General features: G+C 53.8%; 2 protein-coding genes across 5 annotated transcripts in view; one reads left to right on the top strand and one right to left on the bottom strand.

Moving 5' to 3' along the window:
- PKP3 (plakophilin 3) overlaps positions 1-9,552 on the top strand; it is a 31,494-nt gene extending 21,942 nt beyond the window's left edge. Inside the window, exons 9-13 of the mRNA XM_034770470.1 lie at positions 204-389; positions 2,094-2,247; positions 3,304-3,496; positions 4,171-4,258; positions 6,988-9,552. Coding sequence (XP_034626361.1) covers positions 204-389; positions 2,094-2,247; positions 3,304-3,496; positions 4,171-4,258; positions 6,988-7,023 — 657 coding nt within the window. The 3' untranslated portion in view covers positions 7,024-9,552. The remainder of the gene's footprint in view (positions 1-203; positions 390-2,093; positions 2,248-3,303; positions 3,497-4,170; positions 4,259-6,987) is intronic.
- Positions 9,553-11,289: 1,737 nt separating this feature from the next.
- The window catches only part of SIGIRR (single Ig and TIR domain containing), a 39,406-nt gene continuing 24,159 nt past the window's right edge, over positions 11,290-26,536 (bottom strand). For 3 of the 4 annotated variants that reach the window (XM_034770467.1, XM_034770466.1, XM_034770468.1), the window contains 5 exons: positions 20,959-21,102; positions 20,229-20,331; positions 18,831-18,981; positions 14,342-14,516; positions 11,290-12,592 (listed from right to left, as the gene is read on the bottom strand). In XM_034770467.1, coding sequence (XP_034626358.1) covers positions 12,387-12,592; positions 14,342-14,516; positions 18,831-18,981; positions 20,229-20,331; positions 20,959-21,102 — 779 coding nt within the window. In that variant the 3' untranslated portion in view covers positions 11,290-12,386. The remainder of the gene's footprint in view (positions 12,593-14,341; positions 14,517-18,830; positions 18,982-20,228; positions 20,332-20,958; positions 21,103-26,536) is intronic. The other variant, XM_034770469.1, reaches the window with a different exon arrangement.

Raw genomic sequence — 26,536 nt, 5'->3', positions numbered from 1 at the left:
GGGGGGGGGGGGGGGGCCATTGGTCGGGTGCCAGTAGCCCCCCAACTTTTAGGGAGGTTGCGTTGCTCCTGGATGATAGGGATGGGGGTCATGGGGCTGGGGACAGAGGTGAGAGGGAAGCGGCGCTGCCCCATGTGCACAGGGCCCCCATAGGGCTGCGTTTCTTTGTTGACGGGCTGGTCTCTCTCTCCTCGGCCCCCCAGTCCCACATGAACACAGACATGGTGACCTTCACAGAGGTCTCCAAGGACCCCAAGGGGATGGAGTGGCTCTGGAACCCGCAGATCGTGGGCATCTACAACCGGCTGCTGCAGCGCTGTGAGCTGAACAAACACACCACGGAGGCGGCCTCAGGGGCGCTGCAGAACATCACCGCTGGAGACCGGAGGGTGAGGTTGGGTCTGGGGACAGGCCAGTCCGATCCCACCCAGGCTGAGTCCTTCCCCTTGGCTGTGGTGGCCTCTGACAGACTAGCTGGAAGACGGGTGACCACAACCCATACATCCCCCAGCCTGGCACAGACTGGCAGGGGTGAAAGTAGAAATAGGGGCTTACTCATACGGGGCTGGGTTGGGGCCGACTCTGGCCCCCGAAAGGCGCGGGGCCTCGGGCGAAAGGGGCAGGGATGGGGGGGTCAGAGCCAGCCCCGGTCCACCCTGTACCGGTAAGTGCCCTCCCCATCCCCCGCCGGGGTAGCAGCAGCAGCAGCCGGGGGCTCTGGCAGCAGTTTAAAGGGCCCGGGGCTCGGCCGCTGCTACCGCCCCAGTCCCTTTAAACTGCTGCCGGAGCCCCCAGCTGCCGCTGCTACCCCAGGGCTCCGGCAGCAGGGCTCTGGGGGCTATTTAAAGGACCCGGGACTCCCCTGCTTCTACCACCCCGGCCCTTTAAATAGCCCCCGGAGCCCTGGGGTAGCAACAGCGGGGCTCCAGTGGCTATTTAAAGGGCCCAGGGCAGTAGAGGCAGCGGGAGCCCTGGCCCTTTAAATAGCCCCCAGAGCCCCGCTGCCACTACCCCAGGGCTCCGGGGGCAATTTAAAGGGTCTGGGGCTCCAGCCACTGCTGGGAGCCCCAGGCCCTTTAAATTGCTGCCAGGGGAAGCCTGGCTGCCCCGGTACAGCGCACCAGCTCTTGCCAGAACGCCGTATGGGGGCGTACCGGCTTACTTTCACCTCTGCGGACCGGAGCCACCACTGCAGAGAGGCCCAGCCTGAATCAGCCCCGGGGGCTGGGCTCCGCGGTGGGGCAGTGCAGGGAGGCTGGCTGCGCTGTAGGTCCCTAGGGCTTCTGGTCACCTCTGCCCAGTTGCTGAGGGGGAGATGACTGGTACACAGTGCCAAGTGGGCATTTCTCAGGGCTGTGGCATGTCTGAGCAGGTCCCCCCCGGTGCTGAACCGTGGTGGCATCCCACCTCTGCCTTGCCCATCCCAGTGCCCTGACACTCCACAGCCCAGGGCTGCTAACGTCACTATGTCTGTATGCCAGGGTGGGCATCGGCCAGCCAGGGGCAGGCTCCCGCCCTCCCAGCCACGGGATGAATGCCCCAGGGAAATGAAGAGAAGAGGGAGTGGCACAGGGGGAAAGGAGACCAAATCCCAGCAGTGGCCTGCACACCAAGGCCCAGAGAGATCAGGCTGTGCTGAGCCTCTGTACCCACCCTTCAGGAAGTGATGCCACCTGCCCTGGTCTCATCCCCCTGCGCCCACCATTACCTGGCAGCTGGCAGCATTCAAGGGCAGGCTGGGAGCAGTTGTGCCTCCAGCCCTCCCTACTACAGCAGCGTTGTCTCCGGGGCAACCACTTGTGGCAGAGGGTGAAATATGGGTGTGAGGGGGCTAGGGAAGGCAGCGCCAGAGGGATGGAGAATGGGGCCGGGGGTAGGGTGGTAGATATGGGAGGGGGAGATGTGTGGGCGGGGAGTGGGAGTGGCAGGGATCAAGTGGATGCATGGGGTGGTGGGGGTTGGGGGGGATACACGGGCTAGGAGTGGAAGGGACGGGGTTGGGGACAGGTGTGGTGAGGGTGGGGTAGGTCGGTATTGAATGGCCCAGAGTGCAACACCCCTGTAACTCTCCCTTTCTCTGTCCCCATCCCCAGTGGGCTGGTGTGCTGAGCAGGGTGGCTTTGGAGCAGGAGCGGATCCTGAACCCCGTGCTGGACCGAGTCCGCACGGCCGACCATCACCAGCTGCGCTCCCTAACGGGGCTGATCCGCAATCTGTCCCGCAACGCACGCAACAAGGACGAGATGGGTGAGTGCTGCGGGCGGGGGCTGCAGGGAGAGCCCAGGGCTGACAGCGGCTGTCGATGGCAGCAGGGGTTAGATGGGGCAGGAGCTGCTGCTAGCAACAGGCCGCTCTTCTAAGAGACTTCCCAGCTCCTCTTACTGCCTGTGCTTCTGGGGGAGCGTCCCCACCATTGTCCCTGGGACCAGCCAGGCCTAGTTAGCTCTTTCTCTCTCCCCTGGGCACATCAATGCCTTCCCAGCCCAGAAGGGCCCAGGGGCCCAAGCACCCCTAGCAGATCTCTGCACAGATGGGCCTTCCCTACCTTGACTGATGGCATGACCCCTCTGCACACACAGCTGGCAGCAGTGATGGGTGTAATCTACATTGCAAAAGAATAAACAGCACATAGCACACTCCTGTCTAAGCCACTTGTCTCCCCGTCACAGCATTTCCAAGGCCCCAGGTGTTTTAACAGCCTTTTCCAAGCTGAATCCCTATTTATTTTCTGCCCATGCATCTAAGCACCTTTTGTGCTATTCATATACCACAGGTGGATACGTAGGGGTCTCTCGGTCCTCACTAGCTTTTGCACCTCCCCTTAGTTTAGGGCCACCTAGGAATTTTTTTTTTTTTATTTCAATGGAAATATTCCTAGCTCATAGAACTGGAATGGACCTTGAAAGGTTATCGAGTCCAGTCCCCTGCCGTCACTAGCAGGACCAAGTACTGTCCCTGAGAGATTTCCCCCCCTCAATCCCTAAATGGTCCCCTCAAGGATTGAGCTCACAACCCTAGGTTTAGCAGGCCAATGCTCAAACCACTGAGCTATCCCTCCCGCCATGGCTGTGCTGCTGATTTCCTGCTTTAGGCCATTCAGTGAGACCCAGGAAGTCCTGGTCTTTGCTGCACCCACTAGGCCTCTCTCCCCATTGCGCGTGTTGCTATCCCATCACCCAGGCCGCTGGCCATCTCCTCTCCAAGCTGCTGCGTGGCCTGGGTGACACTGTGGCGGCACCAGTCCCAGTGGTTTGCTCCAGCCCATAGAGCCAGCCCTTGATGACGGTCTGTTTGCCTCGGCAGCGACCAAGGTGGTGAGCCATCTGATTGAGAAGCTTCCAGGAGGCATCGGCGACAAGGAGCCCCCGACCGATGTCATCGTGAACATCATCGCTGTGCTGAACAACCTGGTGGTGGAGAGCCCCATTGCCGCCCGCGACATCGTCTACTTTGATGGCCTCCGGAAGCTCTTCTACATCAAGAAGAAAAGGGACAGGTAGGATCAGGCGCGAGCCTGCTTGTCTCCCCAGCCAGCCCACTTACCCAGCCCTCAGTCTTGCCCCTCCGCTCCTTGGGCACAGGAGCTCAGCTCAGGTCAATGTCTGAGAGCCTTTTCCTGGCCTGTGTTTCTAGATCAGTGTGGTGGGACATGGGGACTTCCTGGACAGTCTAAAGCCCCTATCCCGCTCAGAGCTTGGGCTGGTCCGAGCCCCCTGGTACACACTCCGAGAGCTGTCCCATGACCACTGAGAGGGTCTTCTTGCCAGGAATTTCTCCCATGGAGTCATCCCAGGTCCTTACCCTAAGGGAGCGCACCTTGGGGAATAATCCTCTCGCCCTGAGGTGTTTATGGGGCACTCCTACCCACCCAACTTCATCTTCCCAGGAGTTGGCTGGCCCATGTGTCAGTAACTTCTCCAGCCACATCCAGCATGGTGGTCATGGTGAGGGGCTCTCAGGCCTGAGTGCCCCAGTGACCATCTAGTCCTAATGTACTCCATGGCTTCGCCTCTCCTACTCTCCCCCCGCTGCCAAGTCCTCACCCTTTGTTCAGAGTGCCTCTCACATAGCGCCCTCTGTCCCCGCTTGTGGTTCCTGGGCCCGTGCCAGACAGACACTAACGGGAGAGGAACAAATAGCATCATTGTGTCATCTGTGTGTTTGCCCTAGCTCGGACAGCGAGAAGTCCTCCAGAGCTGCTTCCAGCCTGCTGGGCAACATGTGGCAGTACACCAAGCTGCACCGGGACTACAAGATGGTACGTTCCTCCCTGAGCCGGTGCACTCGGCACTAGCTTGGCTGAGGGTCTCGCTGGGTGGCTCCGCTCTGGGGCGGAGCCAATGCTCTCTTTCAGGTTGGCTTGCACAAGGTGGGGATCTCCCTGCTGTTGATCTGAAGGCATTGTCTAGACTAGGACAAAAAGTGTATCATTAGCGTGCGTTAGCGGCCGTAGGGTAACCTAGAGAGCTGGTCAAAAACATTTCAACGCAACCATTTTCCATGGGGAAATGCAGTTTTGTCAAAATCCGCACATTCTGTGGGAGCGTGCTGTTCTCAGTTGGAAAGCATCAAAGGGTTTTGTTTCGATAAAGTCAAAGTGTTTCACTTTGATTTTATTGTTTTCATTTCAGTTTGATGTATATTAGAATTTCAGTATTATCTTTATGGACTTTAGAGTACATATCGTGTTTTATATGGTTTCAGCATTGTCAAAAATGTCAATGTTTTTGAATCCAAACTTTTCAGAAATTGTGCTCTGTGGACAATGTTGACTTTTCACTCTGGTTTTTAAATTTGTTTTTGTTCCAAATGTCAGAATTTCCCGCCGAAGGGAAATTCTGTTTTCCTACCTGCCCTAGTAACTCCCCTGTGCTAAGGCTCTGTGGTGACAGGCAGGGAGCTTGCGTGCTTCTTTCATGGTAGCTCAGTCGAGTTAGCTTAACTCAACTGCAAAGCCCCATCAAGATGCAGCCTAACACATCTGCAGCTGGCTGTGTTGGAGCTCAAACTAGATCAGCTCTGTGTGCATTAAAGGCACTGATGCCTGTCTAGATGTGTCAGCTAACATGATCTCATTGAATCCTAGTCAAGGCAAGGCCTTGTGTGGACTGAGGATCCTCCTTTCATTCTTGTTTGAGCAATGAGGAGGAGGCAGCCGGAGCCCAGGCACGTTATAGGGAATAATTCATACCCAGGAAGACACAAGTGCAAACGGCCTGGGGTCCAGCAGATGGAGGTGGTGGGCGGGAAGAGGCTGGTGTTCAAGGGCCAGCACTTTAAGAACTGGGAGTTCAGTCAGCCTGGAGGGGGGTGTAACAGGGTCTCCCCAAACCCCACCTTGGTTTCCCCACTCCTGAGTAAGCTGGGAGACCAACTCACTAGCCAGTGCATCAATGAACCTCCTACCACGGTCACTACTTCATTGGCTTTTCCCAGGGCTGCATTGTGCAGACACAGTTCAGCTTCAGTCCCAACAGGAAAACCCAGGCCCTGCTGCCTGCCCGGGGCCCTGCAGGGCTGCTTCTGCTGCTGCCCACCCAGCAAGGCTCCCCAGCCAACCCTTTCCCCTAGCAGAATGGCACGGTCCCCTCCAGAAGCCTTCCCATGGCTCTCCCCCTTAAGTGAGCTGCTGGTTGGCCTGTTATCTCACCAGCTGGGAGGGGCAGCTGGTTAGTGACAGGTGGAGGCTAAGCCCGATTCTCCCCCCCCCCCACTCCACCCTGGGACAGGAGTACGTTGGGAAGGCAGTGGGAAGCTATGGCACCCCTATCGGTCTGCACCAGTAAATGATTGTCCTTGTGTTCAGTTCTCTGCTTCCTGGGGATTTTAAAACCATCTAATCTTCTGAGTCAGGGTGTGGCCAGTCACCCGCCGCAGGGAGAAAGAGTGACACACACCCAGCACCTACAAGGATCTCTTTAACTCTAGGCTTGCCAAGAGCTTTGGGGCAGGCTCAGGGCATGACATCCCAGGTGACTAGGGGCTTCTTCTTGCATCCAAGCAGTGAGCACAGTCAGCTGATAGGGCCTGTTCTGCAGGGGCCTCAACACAGCACTCCCTAAACTTCCTGGGCTCAGCATGAAACCTGGGCTAAATTCTCCCCGGGGCAGTCTCTTCCTTGCTTGCTCCAATTCCCGATTGAGATTCTGGAGGGGATGTCCCCAGGACATGGCACAGGGATTGCTGGGGGAGCTCCAGGTCATCTAAGTGAGGCTCAACTGTGAGCCACAGCTCCCACTGCAGCCCATAGAAACTGTGGGTCCCATCATCACCTGCTCCATCTTGATCTGAGGTGCTAAGATGGAGCCTGGTGGGCTGGGGCCTGTCACCTCTTGCAGGAGACTCCTTGGTACTCAAAGTGAGGCCATCTGCTCCGTTTTATGCAAACTAGATGTGCCCTTGGAGTCCTGGGGAGATGCCAGTGCAGTCCTAGGTTGGGCAAGGTTTGGGTGCCCTCGGGATCGATGCACCAGTTGGCTGAGCAGGATGCCTAGGAAATTGAGAAGCAGCCTGTTAATGGGAAATACGCAGGATCCCCATTCTTCTCAGACTGTCCCTCGCTGCCTCACCGCTCCTGGTCCTGGCTTCGCTACAGCGGCATCCTCTCTCCTTTTTGATTTCCTTGGCCCTGTAGCTCGATGTAACTTTGCTCAGAAATGAAAGGATGGCGATAGCCATTCAACCCCTATCAGGGAAAAATGGCCTTGGAGGAACCAAGGAAGGGGACAACTTGTCCTGTCGGCCCTCAGTCTGGTTACAGCCTTACCTTGGCGTGACCCGCCTAGTGCTGCGGGACCCCGGGGGGCCCAGGAAAGAGAGAGGTTTTCTGTGGCCCATATTTTTAAGCGTGATGAGTGATTTGGGGGACCCAGCCTGAGACCCCTTCACAGGGGCCTGACTTTCAGAGGATGGGTCTCGCCCACTTTAGAGAACACAGGGCTCAGCCGAAATCTCTCTTCTTAGGACCAATCTGTTTGTGTCTTGCAGAAGGGCTACCGGAAGGAGGATTTCCTAGCTCTGTAAGGACGAGCATCCCAGGAGCGGCAGAGACGGGACTGACCAGCCCTAACTCTCCCAATGAAAATTGCCCTCACAGCAGCATAGACTGAGTCTCTGCCCCAAGAATCCCGCCTTGCTGCAGCTCCCGTTCTCCTCCATCTAGACCAGCAGCAGCTTGGCCTGCCTCATTTTTGCATTCATTACAGTTTCTTCTTCAAGCATATTGGGAGCCTCTCCTCCCCTGGTGACATCAGAGGCAGCCTTCGCTCCAGCAGCACTGCTCTGGGCATGCTCCCGGGAGAATTCAAAGGACTCCGCTTGGCAGGCCCTGCAGATGTCACAGGAGTCCTGCCAGCACCTGTAAGGACACTAAGGGATCTTTGCACAAGGTCTTCTTGGACCTCTGGATTACTCCTAATGCAGTATGTCTCTATGGTTATTATTCCCCGCGCACACCCACCTTCCCATGGACTTGTATTTTTTAAATTAAGGAGGAGCTCGGCTCTGTCCGGGGGTCTGTGGGATTTCAAGGGGAAGGCATGCACACAGTGGGACATTGGTGTCAGGAGCCCCAGGCTTCCGGGGGCTAGTGGGGCCATACTTGTCTAGTTGTGGTGGGTGTCTGGGGCTTGTCTCATGCTCACAACATATTGGGAAGCAGGGGTGGCATGGTTATGTTGTGGTGCTTGTGGATCTGGGTTGAAAGAAATATGGCAAGATAAACACAGGACAAAGCTTTCAGAGCTACCCAGGGGTGTTATTCACCCCTTCTTTAGCGCTAGTTACCCTTTACACAGGCAGGGTCCCAACTACAGCCAGACCCTCATCCCAGCGCCTGTCAGAGGGTGAGCTGGCCGGCCCTATGCCAATCAGAGGGCAGCTCCCTCCCTAAAGCTGCTCCTGGGCCAGCCTCGCTCTGGCTTTCTCCACCTGCTTCCTGGGAGCTGTTGTTCTCAGCCCAGCAGCACTTCCTCAGCTCCCAGTGCAGGTAAGTGTGTGCGCTGTTAGCTAGCGGGAATGCCTGGCATGCGCTGACAGTGACCCTGGCCTTGTTACTCCCCAGCCTATTGTAGGGCCACAGCTCGCTAGGAGACGTGGGCTCATTAACAGAGTTGCTAAAGGTCGTTTGCGTGTAGTGTATTAAAATGAAATTCAAGAGAAGGTATGTGCTGGGCTGCCGGGCTGCACTCCATGCAGGCTGGGTTTTGTGCTCCGTGTTCCCGTTGCTGGCTGCAGGCTGTATTGGTGGGTGGGGTCGTGCTGCCCATTGGGTGTGTTTAGCTCTGCACTAACACAGCCTAATACAAACAGCTGCGGAAAGTGGTTGCCGCAGGAACAAACCAAACACTGTGGAGAAACTTCAGTGTCTGAGCACTTGCGACCTTTCTCCCTAATGTAATAGGGAAGGGCCCAGCCAGTGGCTAAAGGGAGTCAGTCTGAGCTGCCTGGGACAATTATCCTTGCATCTGAATTACATTGCCCTAAAATGCTTGCGCTCGCATGGAAACCTGGACACACCTGTATGATGAAAGGCTGAACTTTCTTGTTCATTGAAGACTCTGCTGCAGGAGTGCCCCAATCGGGTGTCCTCCCCGTAGTCCAAATCGGATAATGAAATTCTGCCCAGATTCAGCTTCATTTGTCTTTCTAAAAGCTGGGGCATTGCTGGCATAGAACAGGTTCTGTGTTCCCGCGTGGAGGGGGCATTTCACTGGCTGGGGAGGTGGTTCTTGTATTAGCTGTACAGTCTGAAGCACTTTGGGATGAAAACTGATTAAACTCCTGGCTTGGCCTGTGCACTATGTTTGGTCGATTAGTGGAGTGTTAAACAGCCCTCCTGGCTCTCGCACCTGCCCTGTGTGATGGGAATGATGCTGGTTCGGGGCCTCGGACTGGGAGCTGCTCACTGGGGAACAAGGGACAGGCTGGCAGCCCCGCCACCTGAGCCATTTAAAATGCAACTGGACAAAACACCAGCGATTATAGCAGGGACCAGTCCTGCTCTGACCCCCCCAGCAGTGGGACTAATCTCTCTTCCCACCTCGACCTCGCCTTTGTTAGAGGGGGCCCAGGCTGGGATCCACTCGCTATGGTAGCAGTTTGGTTTTCCCTTCGGAGGGCATGAGGCTCTGACCGGTGGACAGGAGATGCTGTGTAAGTGCTGTCCTGTGCTGCCTCTCTGGTGTTTCCTTATAGAAAGTAAGTCAATAGATAAGCAGAGAGCCCAGGGGATAGGGTAGCAGCAGAATGGATGAGGGGAGTCTGGGTCATTCTGATAAGAGAGGGAGCTTCAGCAACAGGCCCAAACTGCATCAGAGGAGACGGTTGAGTGCCTGGGACAGAAACTTGAGGCCAGATGCTGCTCCCGGTGACACCAGGGTACTGCTGCTGGGGAGGCACTCTGGTTTACCCCAGCGTAGCAGGTACCAGAGTCTGGCCTCCAAGCCCTTGGCTGATGCCCAGCAGGGTTCCAGGTGAGGCTGGCATCTCAGTGTGTTTGTCTTCCCCAGCCAGGAGTGGTGTCATTTGTTTTCCCTAAATAAAGGCCTTGACCAGGGCGTGGCTCGGAGTTCTTTGTGGTGTGTTTATGAGAAGGAAGAGGGGGAAGGGCAAGGATGCTGCTGTCAGGTTAACGCTCCCTCTACGTTCTAACCCAGCATACTATCCACGGGCAGGCGAGCAGGGGCCAGCAGCAGAAGACAAGCTGTAGCCTGAGTGCAGCACCTCCTAGCCACAGCAGGGTAACGTCCCGCCTCTGTTGTTCTGAAGGTCTCTTCCCAGCTAGGTATAGCTCAGCTGAGGTAACCCCCAGAGGAGCCCTGCCAGCTAAACCTTCCTTACTGCCCATCTGACCAAAAAGTTTCCTGACACTAAAGTTAATTGCTTTTAAGGAGGGCTTTGTAATGAGTGCAAGTAACCTGCAGCAGTTCTGGAGTCAGACCACTGGGGTTGTGAGCGTCTTGGCTTGCACATGCTAAGCAGGACTGGGCTGGGCACTAGGGAGCACTGGTGAGGCGGTAGATGACACTCCTCCAGAGTGAATGCAGAGCCGATGCCTTAGCGTGGCACTGGGGATGCTGCTGCTGATTTTTGCTTCACACTTGGCTCATGTGATAATGAAAGGTGGCCCAGTGTTTTGCAAGAGCAAGGATGTTAGCCCCAAGCCCACACTGACTTTGCAATGGCTAATCACATTCTGTCTGCACAAAACACTTTTGCAATCTCCACGGGCGCGGTGTCCCAAGCTGCTGTCGGGCTCCATCCTCTCAACTGCATTTCAGGGGCTGAGGAAGCCCTGCTGGCCTAGCAGGAAAGGTACCGTATGGACTGTTAATCATGATCCCTGCATAGCCACAGCTCACTCACGCAGGCAGCCCCTGGGCCTAGCCGTGTTGGTGGCTGCGACTTGCAAATTCACCTGCAAGCCCCTGTGGAACAGTGAATCTGCAGGACGAGAAATCTCATGCAAAGACTCCCTGAAAGAGCCCCATTCACCTTCCAGCCTATTAACCATTAAACATTAACAAGCCCATGGATAGTGCTCTGCGCTCCCCAGGCAGAGCACAGAAGTTGTGCGCTTTTTGCTGTCTTAAGTCTATGTTGTAACTTTCCCTTTGGAGGACGGAGCTGGAGTGAGCAGTTCTGAGGATCTAGAGTCCTCTGGAAGCTGGGGCCAGGCCCACCCCCCCATCTCTTGGCTGGCTTGACCCGTCTCTAACCCGATTTGAGAGTGGCAGCAGCTATTGTCAGAACACAGGGGGTAGTGGGGATCATAGTACTGTATCTAGGGTCCGAGCTAGTGCCTGCTAACATCCTAACTGAAACGGAATGGGGGGGAGGGGACGCGTCTCCTGCTCGTCCCCATTGTCTGTGCTGCATCTGTGTCCTGCACTGGCCTCTGGGGCCTCTTGCTCACTTCCCTGCCTCAGTACAGGTAACCTGGGAGAAGTACTGTCTGGGGCCGTGGGTGCAGTAAATACTAGCATTCCCACGTGTGAGGGAGCACTGGCGTGAAGTAGTGCTGTGCAGTTTGCAATCAAGATCAGAGGCATTTGCCAACACACCTCAGTCCTGACCTGCATCCCCGCTGCTATTCCAGTCCTGAGTCCCCACTAAACTCTGCCCCGTTTCCTGCTACTACAAGCCCTCAGCCTAGGAGTAGCCCTCCCTGGGCTGCATGTCACTGCCCAAACCGGGAAGAACGTGAGATCCCAGCCCTCCTTACACAAAGAACTCACAACCTCCATCCTCTCCTAAAACTGCTGGTGGAGGGAAAAGGCCAAGACCAGCTTAAAACAACAGTTATTTTAATTGTATTTCAAAAAGAAGAAAGAGCAAAGCTGCTCTGTGAATCAAGGAAAGACTTTCCAAAGCTGTCCTGTTGGTCCCTAAGGAACAGCGCTGTAAAGCCTGCCGGTGAGTGATGCTGTTACAGGGCACTTCCTGGAGAGAGCGACACGTCCCTGCTCTTGCTCCTTCACAGGAAACGGCCCGTGCCGAAGCGCTGGTGGTACTAGAACCCCTGAGTAACACAAAGTGCAGCAGGGGAGGATCAGCCTCTGCTTTCAGTCCCCTGGGTTTTTCTGGTGTCTCTGCCCTGAAGCTGCTTTAACGCCCCTGGCGGTCTCTAGTCTTCAGTCATGAGGCTGAGTTAGGTTCCTCCCTAACTCCCATCAGACCTCTGTGCTATCTGGCCTCTTATCCATACTCTAGCTCCAGCTGATGGCCGAGGCCTCCATGTGCATTTGCTGCAACAGTGCTACGCTGTACTATGGCTCTAAATTTATCATTACAAATCCCAGTCACCTTTCAAGGTGACCGCATCCTTAGCCCTGCTGGTGGCGTTCCCCCAACCCAGTCACAGCAAGACCTAGTGTCTTGGTATAGCCAGGAACTCAGTGCTTGCCAGTATCTCGGTACCCAACGGCCACAACAAAATCCAGCATCTCATTGGCATCTGTTACTGCAATGCCCCCGTAGTGGTTCTAGCAATCCCAGAGCCAGTTCTCACCATCTGCAATGCCATGGCCCACCTCACAGCACCAGCTTTTCCTGGGCTTTTCCCTCTCCACCACCCCAGTCTCTTTCAGCAAGTTCCAGACAAAAGGCTGAATTCTTCTTTCCTAACAATTTCCCTTGGTCCTGAACAGTTGCAAAAACTAAGATCCCCAGCATTTAAATGGGACTGTAAGGCTTCAGTGGGTGAGTAAAAAGTCAGCCCTTTTCCTGCCTTGACTTCCCCATAGAGAATACCCAGGAATGGGAGTGCTGAAGACCTGCCCAGGCCTCTGGGTTAAAGAAACTAGCTGAGCAGCACTTCCTTCTACAGGGACACCAAGCTGTCCAGTCCCATGGGAGCAATAATCCCACCGTCTCCGCTTTCCCTCTCAGAGGTCGTCTTCTGTCACGAGGCAGTAGAAGTCTGTCCTTGCTCCGTAGTTGCGTGACCCCAGGTCAGAGATGTCTATTTCGCTCCTCTGGCCCTCTTCCAGCTGCACTTCTTCCATGATGCCAGCTGCTAGTGCTGGTGGTCTATCAGGGCCAGTCATTCGAGGGGGCGGAGGGCCCCTTAAAATGGACCCACGGACACCTGCTGGGTTGGAGAGAGAGGACAGATCGGTGGGGGATGGGGAACAGGACCCCCAGCAGCTCCTATTCTGTGGGAATCCCAGGAGTTCTGGCTTGCTTTGGGGGTGGAATGGGGATTTTTGGATAGAGACTACAGGGCTTTCCTACCACAGAATGGCAATTTTAGGGTCAATCCATACCAGCCAACAGTGGAAGAACAGGAAGTAAAAAAAAAAAAAGGAACTGTTCCTCCTAGTGGAGAGCTGTTGCCTTGTCTCCCGGTCACACTGTCTTCTCAAACTCCCTGCCAGTGCCCTGCAAAGCTAGAGAACAAGGCTGCCCCAGGATCCCCACACAGTGCTGCACTAGCCTAAGAAGTATCAGAGGGGTAGCCATGTTAGTCTGAATCTGTAAAAAGCAACATAGGGTCCTGTGGCACCTTTAAGACTAACGAAAGCTTATGCTCCAATACTTCTGTTAGTCTTAAAGGTGCCACAGGACCCTCTGTTGCTTTTAGCCTAAGAAGGGAAGCTTTGCCATGCATTGTGCTGGGATGCAGCACACAACTAGTAACTCCTGTTCTTGACAGTTGGCTGCCTGAGGCCTGACAACTTGCTGTCAGGCTGCAAAGAACACCTGGCAGAATAACCGCAGTGCTCCTGTCTGAACTCCAGCCAGCTGTGCCAAGCCCATCATTTCTCCATTCGCCTTCTAACAAGACAATCACTGGGCACAAACAAGCTGAGCTCTGTGTTGCCAGCTGCTTGTAAATCTTTTATAAGCACAGGACTTATTGGAATCCTGTTACTAAAATTAAAATATATTTCCCAGCAACTCAACATGTGTTAACAAATCCTGGACTCCCTCTCCAAGACCTTTGGGGCAAATAGCAGTAAGTGCACCTCCCTCCCACTACTCCAGCCAACAGCAGCTGTTCCAGAGGCTTGGGAAGAGACAAGACCCAGCAATCATCACTGTCTTTTCGGCCTGTGAAGGAAGCAAACAGCCACTGGTATAACCCTTCCCTTCTATTTAGCCCGTGCTCTCTTTGACGTGTTGACTTGGAGGATAATAGACTGCTTCAGCCTGCACAAGGAAAGGGATGGGGCCTCCAATTACTCTGCGCTTCTCAGAGCCCTAGTAAACTGCGGGGCTCTCCCCAAGAAGCCGAAAGGGAAGGGTAGGTGGCACATGTGTGTGTTGAGGGTAATGGGGAGGAGCTGGGGTTGGTGGCCATCCATGGTGATTTAGTTAGTGCCAGGCATGAATATCTTGTGTTAGAAAAGATTAGCCGACCAGGATTTGATCACATCGAACCCAATCCAAAGTCAATGACAGAGACAGCCTTGGGGGCATGGGAAGGAAACTCACAACCATCTCTATGGGGGAGGGGTTGGGTCAGAGTGCAAGGCTCCGGCAGGCAGCTGCAGAGAGCAGGGGAAGGAGGAAACGTTGAGATGGCTCTCAATGGCCCTTTGTCATTGCTCATCCCACTAATCTTGGCTGTAACCTCAGATGTGAGGTTGGAAATGGTGCTCTGAGGGGGTGAACTTTGCTCCTACTCAATCCTAGCTCCATGTTTGGAACACTAACGGGAGGGGCACATACCACAGGGAAGTCTGGCCCTATGGGTACACGTTTCTAGACACTAGGCATTCATGGAATAAGTGGCTGCAGCCCAACCAGTGTGTTGTGACATCCCCCTTTATAGAATGGGGCTCAGAAACTATGGCAATGGGAGCCATATAAGAACACAGACAGATGGTTATGGTACCCAGGTCTCCCTCAGGATGGGGGTCTCCTCGGTACTCCAGGTAGCTGCTGTGGAGAATCAGCATCGGGTCCTTGTCCTCCTGGAGCTGGGTCTGAGGGTCTGCCATGATCCCCTGGTAGGACACCTTCCGTGGCAGAGCCAGGCACAGCTCTTTCCAGAAATCGGACGACGGGGTCTGTAAGGAAGAGGGAGAACTTCGGTAGCATTCCCCTCTGAGCTCTGTTCGAGCCATATCCTTCGCCAAGTGCAAAGCCCTGCAATCCCGACACGTCTCTGGACAAGTTTCAGCACCTACTTGCTGAGAGCATTCTTGGGGCATGTGAGCTGTGACACATGCAGCAGGTCTGGCTCCTGAAAAGTTTATGGAAACAGAACTTCTTTTTCTGCAGAGGGAGCTGGAAACTCAGCCAAAAATCAGAGAAAAATGGAACCTTTTTTTTTAATTTGTATTCTGTCAAGCCTAGAGGCCCCAGCCACACCCAAGACCCCATTGTGCTAGCCCTGTCTGTAGCTGCAGGAAGGGACAGTCCTTACCCCACCGAGCATACAGTCTAGACACACAAGACAGATGAAGGGTGGAAGGGGAAACGAAGCACAGAGGGGAAGTCCCTTCCTCAGAGAAGCCACCCAGCAGGTCACTGAGAGCTGTGAATAGAACCCAGGTCCCCTGACTAGATGTCTTCTGTTCTATCCCACAACAGAGCATGTTCCTCCCACAAACTTCTGCCCCTTCTGTGGCATTCCCCACACTCCTGGGTCCCACAGAGAGCTGGGGAACCGTGTAATCCTGCCTCTTCACTGGGAATTTCACTTTATCTGAACCAAGAAGGATTCGGTGCTACCTTATCTGCAGTGCCAGGATCAATTCTGGAGGAGTAAATGATGTACAGAGATGCCTGAGATCTGAACAATCCAGCTACAAGAAGCTTCCAATCCCCTTCAGTCAGGGGCAAGTGTGGATGGGGCCTGCTGTCTCGGACACTGACAATTTGGCGTGTGCAATGCTTTCTTCTTGAAGCTGGAGGGGGCTTTGCATTTGTTCAGTGCTGCTTCACTCTGGCAGGGCTGCTCTAGCTGCACAGCTCCCTGATGTCAGCAAGGGCATGTCCCTGCACGTGTCTGAAGCCCCAGCAACAGAGCTCTGGCAAAGGCTGTACTCAGAAGATGGCCTCTCGCCAAGCTGGGATCAGGAAAAACTAGCAGAACCTGGGTGGAGATCCCGGCAGAACTGCTGAGACTGTATGGAGGCTAGAAGCTGCAGGTCTAGGTTTGGGTTTGAAAAAGAAACAGCTGTGGGAAGCAGTAGGACTTCCTTTTAGACCCAGGAGAAAGCTTCAGTCTAGCTTTCCAAGCTAGCTTTCTAGGCCCAAACACGCTGCTCTGGAGAGAGTTAAAGTGCAGGTCTCCCTTGGACAGAATGGGGCTCCAGATCCAGTGGGTGTCGCTGAGTTCAAAGCCAAGGTCCTGGCTCTTGTAACTGCCAGACCCTGGGCTCTGGGATTTGACAGTGGAGTGTTTCCTTCTTCTGCATCGTCACCAGGAATAACGATTCTGCATGATGCCTCCCCTGCTTACATCTGTGCAAACCCATTACCCTTCCATGGCTTAGCCGAGGAGAGGAGGACAGGGGGGTTACACCAGCCGCACGGAGGGCAGAATTAGGCCTGCAGAGCCTCTATTGCTGGTGATGGTGCAGGGAGGGAAAGAGCCCAGTGTGAGTTTGGGGTTGGCTGTTAGAATTCACATTTGACGTGTGAACTGAGCACTTTTAGTCTGAAATTAGAGACACTCGATCCAACCAGGGAGCATGCATAGTGGGGCAGTGGGAGAGGTAGGCGAGGACATGGTGCTGCCACTCCTTTGCCCCTCCCTTCAAGCTGTGCCCCCGTAGTGCAAAGAAAGTAATTCCAGCATTTTCCCCAAATGTGGGGATTAGTTGTTCCTGTCCCATAATTTGGGTGCACAAGGGCCAGGGACAAGCCAGCCCTAAAATGCTCTTGGTAGTGAAAGACGGCATTAAACTTGGCTTTAGTTGCACATGTCAAGGCCATGTGAGAAAGGCAGTGTGTTCCCATGAACGTAATGAGCCAAAGGGTTTAAATGGCTGGCTCCATCCTGAGTCATCCTGTGTCAGATACACAGGGGAATGTGGCTAGGCTAATGCGAGAGCCCAAAGGCTAACAGCGTACACCCAACCTCTGTCCGAGAACTGGAGAGGAGTCTACAGCCAAGTGAGTGGCACCAGGGGAGCTCAGCTCTACCAAGGGAGTCCATGCTGATCTCTGAAGAGTAGCACGGCTGGGAATGTAGTTTCTATAACATGACTAAGGAGGGAACGTTGTTAATTGTAGGGAGTGGTTTAAAAATGCTCTGCTGTCACTGTGGACCTCGCTCTTTACACAGTTAGACATCCAATCTCCTGCACAATTGTGTATCTAACTTCTCTACCCCATTACCATATCCACTAGGGTTACCATATTTTGTGCCTCCCAAAGGAGGACACTCCACGGGCCAGCCCCCTCCCCCAGCCCCGCCCCAACTCCGCCCCCTCCCCAAAGTCTCCGCCCCCTCCCCTGCTTCCCGCGAACATTTGAGTCGCGGGAAGCCTGAAGCAGGTAAGGGGGAGTGTGGGGGGAGGAGGCGCGGCCCAGGCTAGCCCCGGCCCTGGGATGCCGGCCCCGGGCCCGGCCCCCGGCCGACCACTCCCGGCCCGCCCAGCACTGCGGTCCCCGGCCCAGCCCCCAGGCCCCCGGCACCGCACTGCCGGTCCCCAGCCCGGCCCCCGGCCCGGCCCCCGAGCCCCCGGCCCGGCTTGGCACTGCCGGAGCCCCCAAGCCCCCGGCCGAGCCGCCGAGCTCCCGCCGGAGCCCCCGAGCCCCGGGCGGAGCCCCCGAGTCCCCGCCGGAGCCCCCGAGCCAGGCACCGCACCGCCGGCCGGCCCCAGAGCCCCCGGCCCCCCCCCCGATTTTCCCGGACATGTCCAGATTTTTGGGCTTTCCCCCCGGACGGGGATTTGGAGCCCAAAAAGCCGGACATGTCCAGGAAAATCCGGACGTATGGTAACCCTAATATCCACAAAGGCAGCCTGGGTAAGTGTGGTCATTTCTGTGCACAGACAGGAGACTGGGGCTCTGTTCCAGCTCTGCCCCTGATTTGATATGTATCTCTGGGCAAGTCATTTATAGCCCAAGTTTCAAAAGTCCTCAACACCCAGCAGCTCTCGTTGTTCTCAATGGGAGCTGAGCGCTTCTGAAAATCTGTCCCGTAGCCTCTGTGTCTGTTTGGAGATGAAGATTCTTCCCCAGCACTGTAGCATGCTGAGACATCTCTTAACCTACTGCCCATTGTCATCTCTCAGGTTATGGTGCCACCACGTGGCCATCTGAGTCACTACCTGGAGCTACAGCACTTCTACGAAACTCCATGCTCCTTTGCCTCTGAGCTTCCAGGCGAGGGAGGATTATGTGGATTACGGGATTTACTGTTCTTTGTGAAAACCCCCAGCCAGCAATTAACGTGAGTAATGTGTCAGTGGCCAAAGGGCTTCTCAAGGAGAGCTCCGTGCAGGGAGCCCAGGGCACAGCCAAGAGGCCTGTTGGGGAGAGCTGCAGTGCAGGCTGTTCAAAGGTCACTGCACTCTAGTTCTGGTATTGCAGGGCACTTCCAGCAGGGCTGCCTAAGGGCTTGTACACACTACCGCTTATGTCGGTGTAACACATCGCTCAGGGTGCGAATAGCCACCCTGGTGAGCGACGTACGTTACATTGGCGTGGACAGTGCTATGTCGGTGGGAGAGCTTCTTCTGCCGACAGAGCTACCGCCTCTCATGGAGGTGGTTTTATTATACCGACAGGAGAGCTCTTGCCTGTGGGCATAGAGCATTGTCCCCAGAGGTGCTGCATCGGTGCAGCTGCAACGCTGTAGTGCTTCTAACGTAGACTAGCCCTTAGTAGCAATAGGCTTGGCCTGACAGTTCAGCACCTCTCCTTGCAGTAGGATACAGTCTGTGTGGGTTTGGGAGAATCTCTGGTTTCTCTGTTACCTCCGCAGGGTTGAAGTGGCTGGCGCTCACTGCCTTCAGAAAGGGAGGCTGCAGCATCTCCTAGTGGCCAGCTCAGGAACTGACAACTGATTGGAGTTGGCCTGCCTTCCCAGTCATAGGGCTAGAGTGGCCATAGCAGATGCCAAGAGGAGGGATGTATAGGGGCAGGACAGTGAAGTGTCCCAGCAGGGTTTAGTGGGGAATAGCCTGAAGACCCCACTCAGCCTCTCTCGCTCTATTTTTCCAGCTCTGGAGTAGCAGAGTGACCTTGGCACACACCATTGTGAGGTCAGTGAGCAGAGGGAGCGTCTCAGGCCCTCCACCACAGAGAACCACGTCTGCACTTCAGTGCTTCTTGCAAAGTCTGAAATGCTGCTTTGTCAAAGAGAGTGGTACCCAGAGCCTTTCAGCAGCACTGTGAGAAACCTTACCTCACCCACAGCTTACCATTGAGCCAGCCCGCCAGAGCAGTAAGGTCACAGAATTCTTGTGCTGCTTCAGCAGGTTAATGGCCAGATGCTCTATCTCCCGATACTGGCTTTCAAAGGCAACAAAGATGGGTCTTTGGGACAGTTCCAGCAGTCTCAACAGACCATCCCTGCAATACAAGGCAACCGTTCCAGGGAGTTAGGAGTGCAATGAATCACGCCTGTTCAGCTAACCCATCTCTTCATTGCCCTGACCAACTGAAAAGCAATGGAAAGACTCCCATTGGCTTCAATGAGCACTGGCTTGGGAGCTAACTGCTTTGGAAGCTGGAGTAAGGAGAATAGAGGCAAGGTTTTTAGGGCTTGTAACCACATTATAGGTGGAGCTGGAAGAGATGCCTGTTAAGATTGCCCAATACTGTCTATGATAAGATTGCATACATTTGCTTATAACTTTGGCAAACTTTCGCAGTTCGGACTGGAATTTTCCATGCCAGGTGTCTAAAGTTTGAGCTAAAAAGTTGAACCATTTCAGAGAACAAGATTAGGGAAGTTTTTTTTTAAAACTTTAAAAAAAAAAAAATCTTACAATAGTTTAATTCCGAATCTCTGGCTTTGGAAAAAGAGACTTGAACTTTGGTGGGATGGGAAGGAGGTCACCATGGTGCCCCAGAATGTTCCTTTTGCTGCCCCTAGGAAAATACACCTGAATCTGGCCTGTGAAAAATTGCAGTTTGCACATGCTCAGTAGAGACTTGTTAGTTTGGTTGCTAACTGCTCTGAAGATTCTGTCTGCACCGAGCATGCTCTAGGGCAGGGGTAGGCAACCTATGGCATGGGTGCCAAAGGCGGCATGTGAGCTGATTTTCAGTGGCACTCACACTGCCCGGGTCCTGGCCACCGGTCCGGGGGGCTCTGCATTTTAATTTAATTTTAAATGAAGCTTCTTAAACATTTTAAAAACCTTGTTTACTTTACATACGACAATAGTTTAGTTATATATTATAGACTTATAGAAAGAGACCTTCTAAAAACGTTAAAATGTAATACCGGCACGCGAAACCTTAAATCAGAGTGAATAAATGAAGACTCGGCACACCACTTCTGAAAGGTTGCCAACCCCTGATCTAGGGCACCGAGCAGGACTTACTTGCAATTGCTCCTCACAGCCACCACAGGCTGCTGTGGCACCAGACATAGGAACTGAGAGCAGGGAGACTGTCTCTCCTGTGCTCTCAGTGACTCCGCTGCTGGGCGCCCCAGCAGTGTGGAGGAGGAGGAGGAGGAATAACATGACTGATTGCAGAGTGGGGAAAAGAACAGGGTGCAGTTTCTGACAATCTAGTGAGAACTACCTCTGTGCTACTAGGGGAGCAAAGCAGCAGCCTAGATCCCTGCTCAGTGACCAGCCAGTTACCTGAAATTGTTGATGCACCAGTCTTGCTCCAGGTATGCATACGAGAGAACCACAATGAGGCGCCGGCACCGGCTCACATTCATAATCAGGTCTGCTGAAGGCTCTACCAGAGTAGGATAGAAATGAGATTCAGTCACAGCCATGGCAAAGACTAAGCAGAGCCAGAATGGGTCACCAGCACTTCACTATTCCTCCTCCTCCTCCAGGAATGGGCTGCCTTAGCATCCGAACCCAAACTGAGGGCAACAGGGCGTCCTCACAGAGAGACCCACAATCTCTCAAATAGCTGAATTCATAACCCAGGCTGTCTTAGAGAGTAATGTGCTCTTCTCCCAGACTCAGGTTACACTCTGAAGAAAGTGTTTTCCAATGATTACAGCAGGGGACCAGGTGTCAGGACTCCTGGGTTCCATCCCCAACTCTCTCACTGAATTGTTATGGGACGTTGGAGGGAACACTTAACCTTTCAGTGCCTCTCTTTTCCCATCTCTAAAACACTCGGCTATTGACATCACAGCATTCTTAATCAGTTAGTGTTTGTAATCTTTGACTGCAAGGTGTGTGGGAGAGCAAAGGGAAGTGGCACACCAGAGAGCAGGCCTTCTGTGCAGGGTGAGGCTTCCTGGGCCCTAAAGAGCAGGTTCATTAACCTAAGGTCAAGGCTGACTTTCCAACAGTGGGAGCATGTCCATTTGCCTCCCATATAACCTGAGCCTGGCAGCGTCCATACCTGAGTTGGGCAGGATGGTCTTATCATCCAGGAAGAGTTTGTAGCCATGACGGTTCTCCAGCTGCGGCTTCATAATGAAGTTCACAAACTTCCTGTCATCTGGGGAGTTTGCATAAGACACGTATGCATCATACAGCTTCCCATCTGTGAAAAGTGCCCAGCAGGGCAAGGGAGAGTGGTGGTGGTAAAAGACACACTTAACATTACAGCGTGGCAGATACAGAGCTCAGTTTGTCAGCACTGATAGCCAGTTTCCTATAAGCTTCCCAACTGGGGAAGGCATTGCTCTGACACCTCAGGCTGGAATCTCTTTAGGGCAAGTTAACAGGGTGTTAACTTGCATATGAATTGCTATGTAACTGATGGTGCTACTTCTAGGATTTTTAATGACACTGAAAAACTCACCATGTAGGAAACCCAACATCCCAGCCACATGGACCAGAGAGCTCCAGGGGTGGACTTTAAAATGTTCCTGTCCCCCCAAGAGGAGCAAGGCAGAAATTGGAGCGGGACCTGATCTTACACCCCAGTGTCCTGGTGACATCATCCGAATTCTTTCCCCAAAGAGGACTGTACTTGTTATTACCACCGGTTTGTGCTAGCAGACGGCATGTTTTTTTGGGACAAGAACTGTCTCTTCGTAGATGCTTTGAAGAGCACCAAGCAGATGGTGAGTGCAACAGTAATACAAATAATACAAATCCCACAGCAACCCTGGCAATGGTCCCAAGTATCTGTCTTCATCAGTTCTCACCATCTCTATGCTGATGTATTTTTAATATGCAAAAATAGGAGATAAAATACTTCTAGTATTCCCATATTTTAAAAAGACACCATAATTAGAGAGACAAGGTAGGTGAGGTAATATCTTTTATTAGACCATCTTCTGTTGGTGGAAGGTACAAGCTTGTACCTTTCCCCAACAGAAGATGGTCTAATAAAAGACATCATCTCACCTACCTTGTCTGTCTCTCATATCCTGGGACCAAATATGGCTACGGCAACCTTGCAAACAACCATAATTTGAGTTAATGTTGAAAGAATCCATCATATATTTTGAGCAAAAAATCCTTAAGAGTATTGCAGTTTTAAAGAAATGACAACAAAAAGTCCCAAATAAAAAGTTAGCCAAGACGGTGGATAATACAGAATTAAGGTCACCCAAACAATCTTAACTCTGCCTCACCACACCAACAACCAGAAACTTGGAGAACACTTTATCCGTCCATTACTCAGGGACATCTCATTAATGACTGCCAAAAAAAAAAAAAATCATACTGAGCTTTTGTGATGGACTGCAAAGGTTATCTGTGTTCTGATGGCACAATGGGGCAGAGTTAAGGATGTCTAGGTGACTTTTATGTATTTGCCAACTTTCCAATGTTTAGGTGTTTTTGTAGAGTCGAATTCCTAGGATTTCTAACCTGTATAATAGGTTAACGCTTTTAACTCTGACACCCTCCTGGCTGATGTGAAGGCAACCAGGAATGCCACCTTCCACAAGAGATACAGAAGGGAGCATGTAGCCGGTGGCTCGAATGGGGCCCCCATTAGCCTAGCAAGGACCAGACTAAGATCCCAAGCAGGTACCAGCAGTCGGGACTGTGGATATAGCCATTCCATGCCTTTCAGGAAACAGCCCACCATAGGGTTGGCGAATACAGAGTGCCCCAACTCTCCCAGGTGGAATGCCAAGATGGCCATGAGGTGGACTCTGATGGATGATCCGGCCAAACCTTGCTGCTTCAGATGCAGTAGATGCTCCAGGATGAACGGTATAGATGCCTGAAGTAGAGGTACCCGACTGCACTCACACCAGCACAAGAACCTTTTCCATTTAGCTAGATAAGTGGTGCCTGGTGGTACCAAGCAGCACCTCCCTCACCAATTCCGTATATTGGAGCTCCATTCGATTTAACCATGAAGCTTCCAAGCCATGAGATGGAGGGACTGGAGGTGCAGGTGAAGGAGGCGGACGTGGTCCTGTGTGATCAGATCAGGGAGGAGCAGCAGTGCGATCAGGGTGTCCACTGACAGTTCCAGAAGCGTGGTATACCAATGTTGGCATGGCCACGCAGGGGCCAGCAGAATTACCTCCGCCTTGTCTCTGCGAATCTCAAGCAGTACCTTGTGGACGAGTGGTATCGGTGGGAAGGCATATGTTAGATGGTCCCCCCAGGGTAGCATGAACGCGTCCGAGAGAGCCCGGACTGTGCTTTTGGAAAGAGCAAAATGTTGGACACTTCCTGTTACTTCTGGTGGTGAATAGGCCTACCCAGGGAAGCCCCCACCTTTGGAAGATGGAATGTTTGACTCCGGCCGGATGGACCACTCATGGTTGCGGAACAACCTGCTGAGGTGGTCCGCAATCTCGTTCCGTACTCCAGGGAGATGGGACACCTCCAGGTGAATGGAGTAAGCTATACAAAAATCCCACAGCTGGACAACCTCCCGACAGAGAGGGGAGGCGCGGGCTCTGCCTTGCTTGTTTATGTAAAATGTAGTGGTGGTGTTGTCAGTCAGCACCGCCACGCACTGACCCTGTATTCTGGTCTGGAAGATCTGGCAGGCTAGTCTCACCACTCTGAGCTCCTTTATATTGATGTGGAGCGGGATCTCGGACTGCAACCACCTGCCCTGAGTCTGTAAGTCTCCTAGCTGGGCCCCCCCAACCCGGGTCTGACGCATCCATTACTAAGGTCATGGATGATTGAGGGGAGGTGAATGGGACTCCTTCGCAGACCATGTGAGGGTCCAGCCACCAGCATAGGGCATCTAAGACTCGCTCTGGCACCGTTACTATTGAGTCCAAATTGTCTCAACCTGGGTGATAAGCTGAGGCGAGCCATGCCAGGAGACTGAGGCAAGTCCTCGCGGTTGTGGTGGGGTATAGCCTGAGAGTCTGATGCCTGTCAGTGCCTGAAATCTGGACTCTGGTAGTATGGCTCTTGCCTGAACCAAGTCCAGCACCACCCCAATGAATTCTATTTGTTGGGTCGGTGACAGCATTGACTTGTCCATGTTGAGAAGGAGTTCTAGTCTCTGGAAGTCCTAGTCTCTGACTAACCGGACCTGGGACTCCACCTGCTCTCTGGAGCGCCCCCACAGCAGCCAGTCATCGAGGTAGGGATATGCCTGTACCTGCCTCTTGTGGAGAAAAGCCGTGACCACCAACATGCACTTGGTGAACACCCGAGGGGCCATTGATAAATCGAATGGAAGCACCATGAACTGATAGTGTATGCTGTCGACAACAAACCTCAGGAAACATCTGTGGGCCAGCCAAATGGCTATATGAAAGTATGCGTCTTTCATGTTGAGGGCGGTGTACCAGTCCCCTGGATCCAGGGAAGGGATAATCTTGCTCAGGGAGACCATGTGGAACTTCAACTTTACCATGAACTGGTTGAGTCCTAGCAGGTCTAAGATGGGTCTGAGACCCCCCCTTTGCCTTGGGGATTAGGAAATAGCAGGAGTAGAATTCCTTGCCCCGTAGCTCCTGAGGAACCTCCTCCACTGCCCCTATGGTGAGGAGCGATTGCACCTCCTGGATAAGGAGTTGTTCGTGAAAAGGGTCCCTGAAGAGGGACAGGGAAGGGGGGCAGGAGGGACGGGGAGAAGCAGAATTGGAGAGAATATCCCACTTCTACCGTGTGAAGAACCCAGCGGTCCGATGTTATATGGGACCATGCATGGTAGAAGTGGGATAGACGGTTCAGAAAGCAGGGGAAAGGATCTGGGATAGTGGCGGGTATGCTGTCCCTTCAAAACCCTTGTTTGGATCCCAACGATGGCTTGGCCTGAGGACGGGTTAGAAGGTCGACACCTATTGTTCCTGCCCCTACAGCGATATGTAGCCTGCCTTGGGCGGGACTGGTATAGCCTCTGTTGCTGCTGAGGTTGAGGCTTGAGAGGCTCTGTCTGGGTAGCAGGCATGTGCATCCCCAGAGATTTCATCCTTGCCCTCGAGTCTTTTAGGCTGTGAAGCCTCAAGTCTGTCTAGTCTGAAAACAGCCCTGCCCCGCAAAGGGAAGGTCCTGCAGGGTCTGTTGAACTTTCAGGGGAAGCCCGGAAGCTTGGAGCCATGCAGTTCTCCTCATGACCACCCCAGAGGAGATGGTACATGCCGTCGGGTCTGCCGAGTCAAGGGAGGTCTGTTGGGATGTCTGTCTTGGTCACTGCCTTCCCCTCCTCGACCAGAGCTGAGAACTCCGCTTTTGACTCCACAGAGAGCAACTCTTTGTACTTGGACATACAGTCCCAAGAGTTAAAGTTATACCTGCTCAGGATAGCTTGCTGGTTGGCTATCCTCAGCTGTAGGCATATACTTTCCTACCAAAGAGGTCCATACGTTTGGCCTCCTTAGCCTTGGGTGCTGGCGCCTGTGGCCCATGGCGCTCCTTCTCATTCACCGCCGAGACCACCAGGGAGCATGGGTGTGGGTGGGAAAATAAAAACTCATATTCCTAGGATGGAACAAAGTACTTCCTCTCCACCCCCCTGGCGGTGAGTGGAATGGAGGCTGGAGTCTGCCACAGGGTATTATAATTGTTATGGATAGTTTTAATGACCGGCAACGCTACTCTTGAAGGACCCTCTGGGGTGAGAATGTCCACCATTGGGTCCTCTGACTCTATGACTTCCTGCACCTGTAGACCCATGTTACGGGCAATGCGGCGGAGCAGGTCCTGGTGCTCCCTGTGGTCAATGGGCGGAGGACCTGAAGCTGACACTCCTGCCACCGCCTCATCAGGTGAGTATGATGAGGAAGCAAGTGGGGGTACAGGGTCTTCATGGCCCTCTATCTGCCTGGGTTGTTCCTGGGTTGCACTGGACTTCTCCATTGGTCCGACAGTCGGATGTGGCCTGGGCTATGGGAGGTTCTGGAGCCAGTTCCGCCAACTCCTCTGTAGAATGAGAAGGTGGTCTGGAGAAGGTTACTTCTTTAACCCGAGGGGCAGGTTTATCCGTCAGTGACCAGGAAGGGTGATGTCCCGAGGCTACCGACCTACAAGCCCTCGAAGGGGTACCCTGGGCCTGATGGTGAGCCCAGGGAGTCCAGAAGGGCCATCGTGCAGCGGGTGGCCACTGCAGCTGCAAGGCCGCTTGTATGTCTCTTTGGCACTTACCAGATCTATGTCTACTGCACCTCGAGTAATACGAGTTGGCCCCTGAGTCCGAAGATCCCAAGGATGACTACCACGGCAGTGCTGATGATCCTGCGCCGGCAGTTGGTGCCGTGAAGAGGTGGTCGGGGATCAGTGCTGCGACAATCGCATTGAGGATCGGCACCAGCTGTCCCACAACTGAGGCCAGTGCCACGTGTCCGGTGCCTGGGAACAGCTGCTGTGCTCCGGTGCCACGTGTCGGTGCCGGCCCTGCGAGGGTGCTCGTGATTGGCGCCAGTCCAGCGACGGGAGAGCCTCATCATCGCGGGCTTGCCTCTATACAGCACCCATCTAGGTGGTGCCGGAGGCTTCTCTCTAATGGGCGGGGGTTGAGGCGCAGTTATTTCGATGAGCTCCTTAGCAGCCTCAAGTGTCCAGGGTGGAAGGGGGGCTCCAACACCTCCACCAGG

The sequence above is a fragment of the Trachemys scripta genome, chromosome 4 (assembly GCF_013100865.1).
Source record: "Trachemys scripta elegans isolate TJP31775 chromosome 4, CAS_Tse_1.0, whole genome shotgun sequence".
NCBI lineage: Eukaryota > Metazoa > Chordata > Testudines > Emydidae > Trachemys > Trachemys scripta.
The sequence above is the reverse complement of the archived record's forward strand: the minus strand, read 5'-3'. Positions and strand labels throughout refer to the sequence as shown.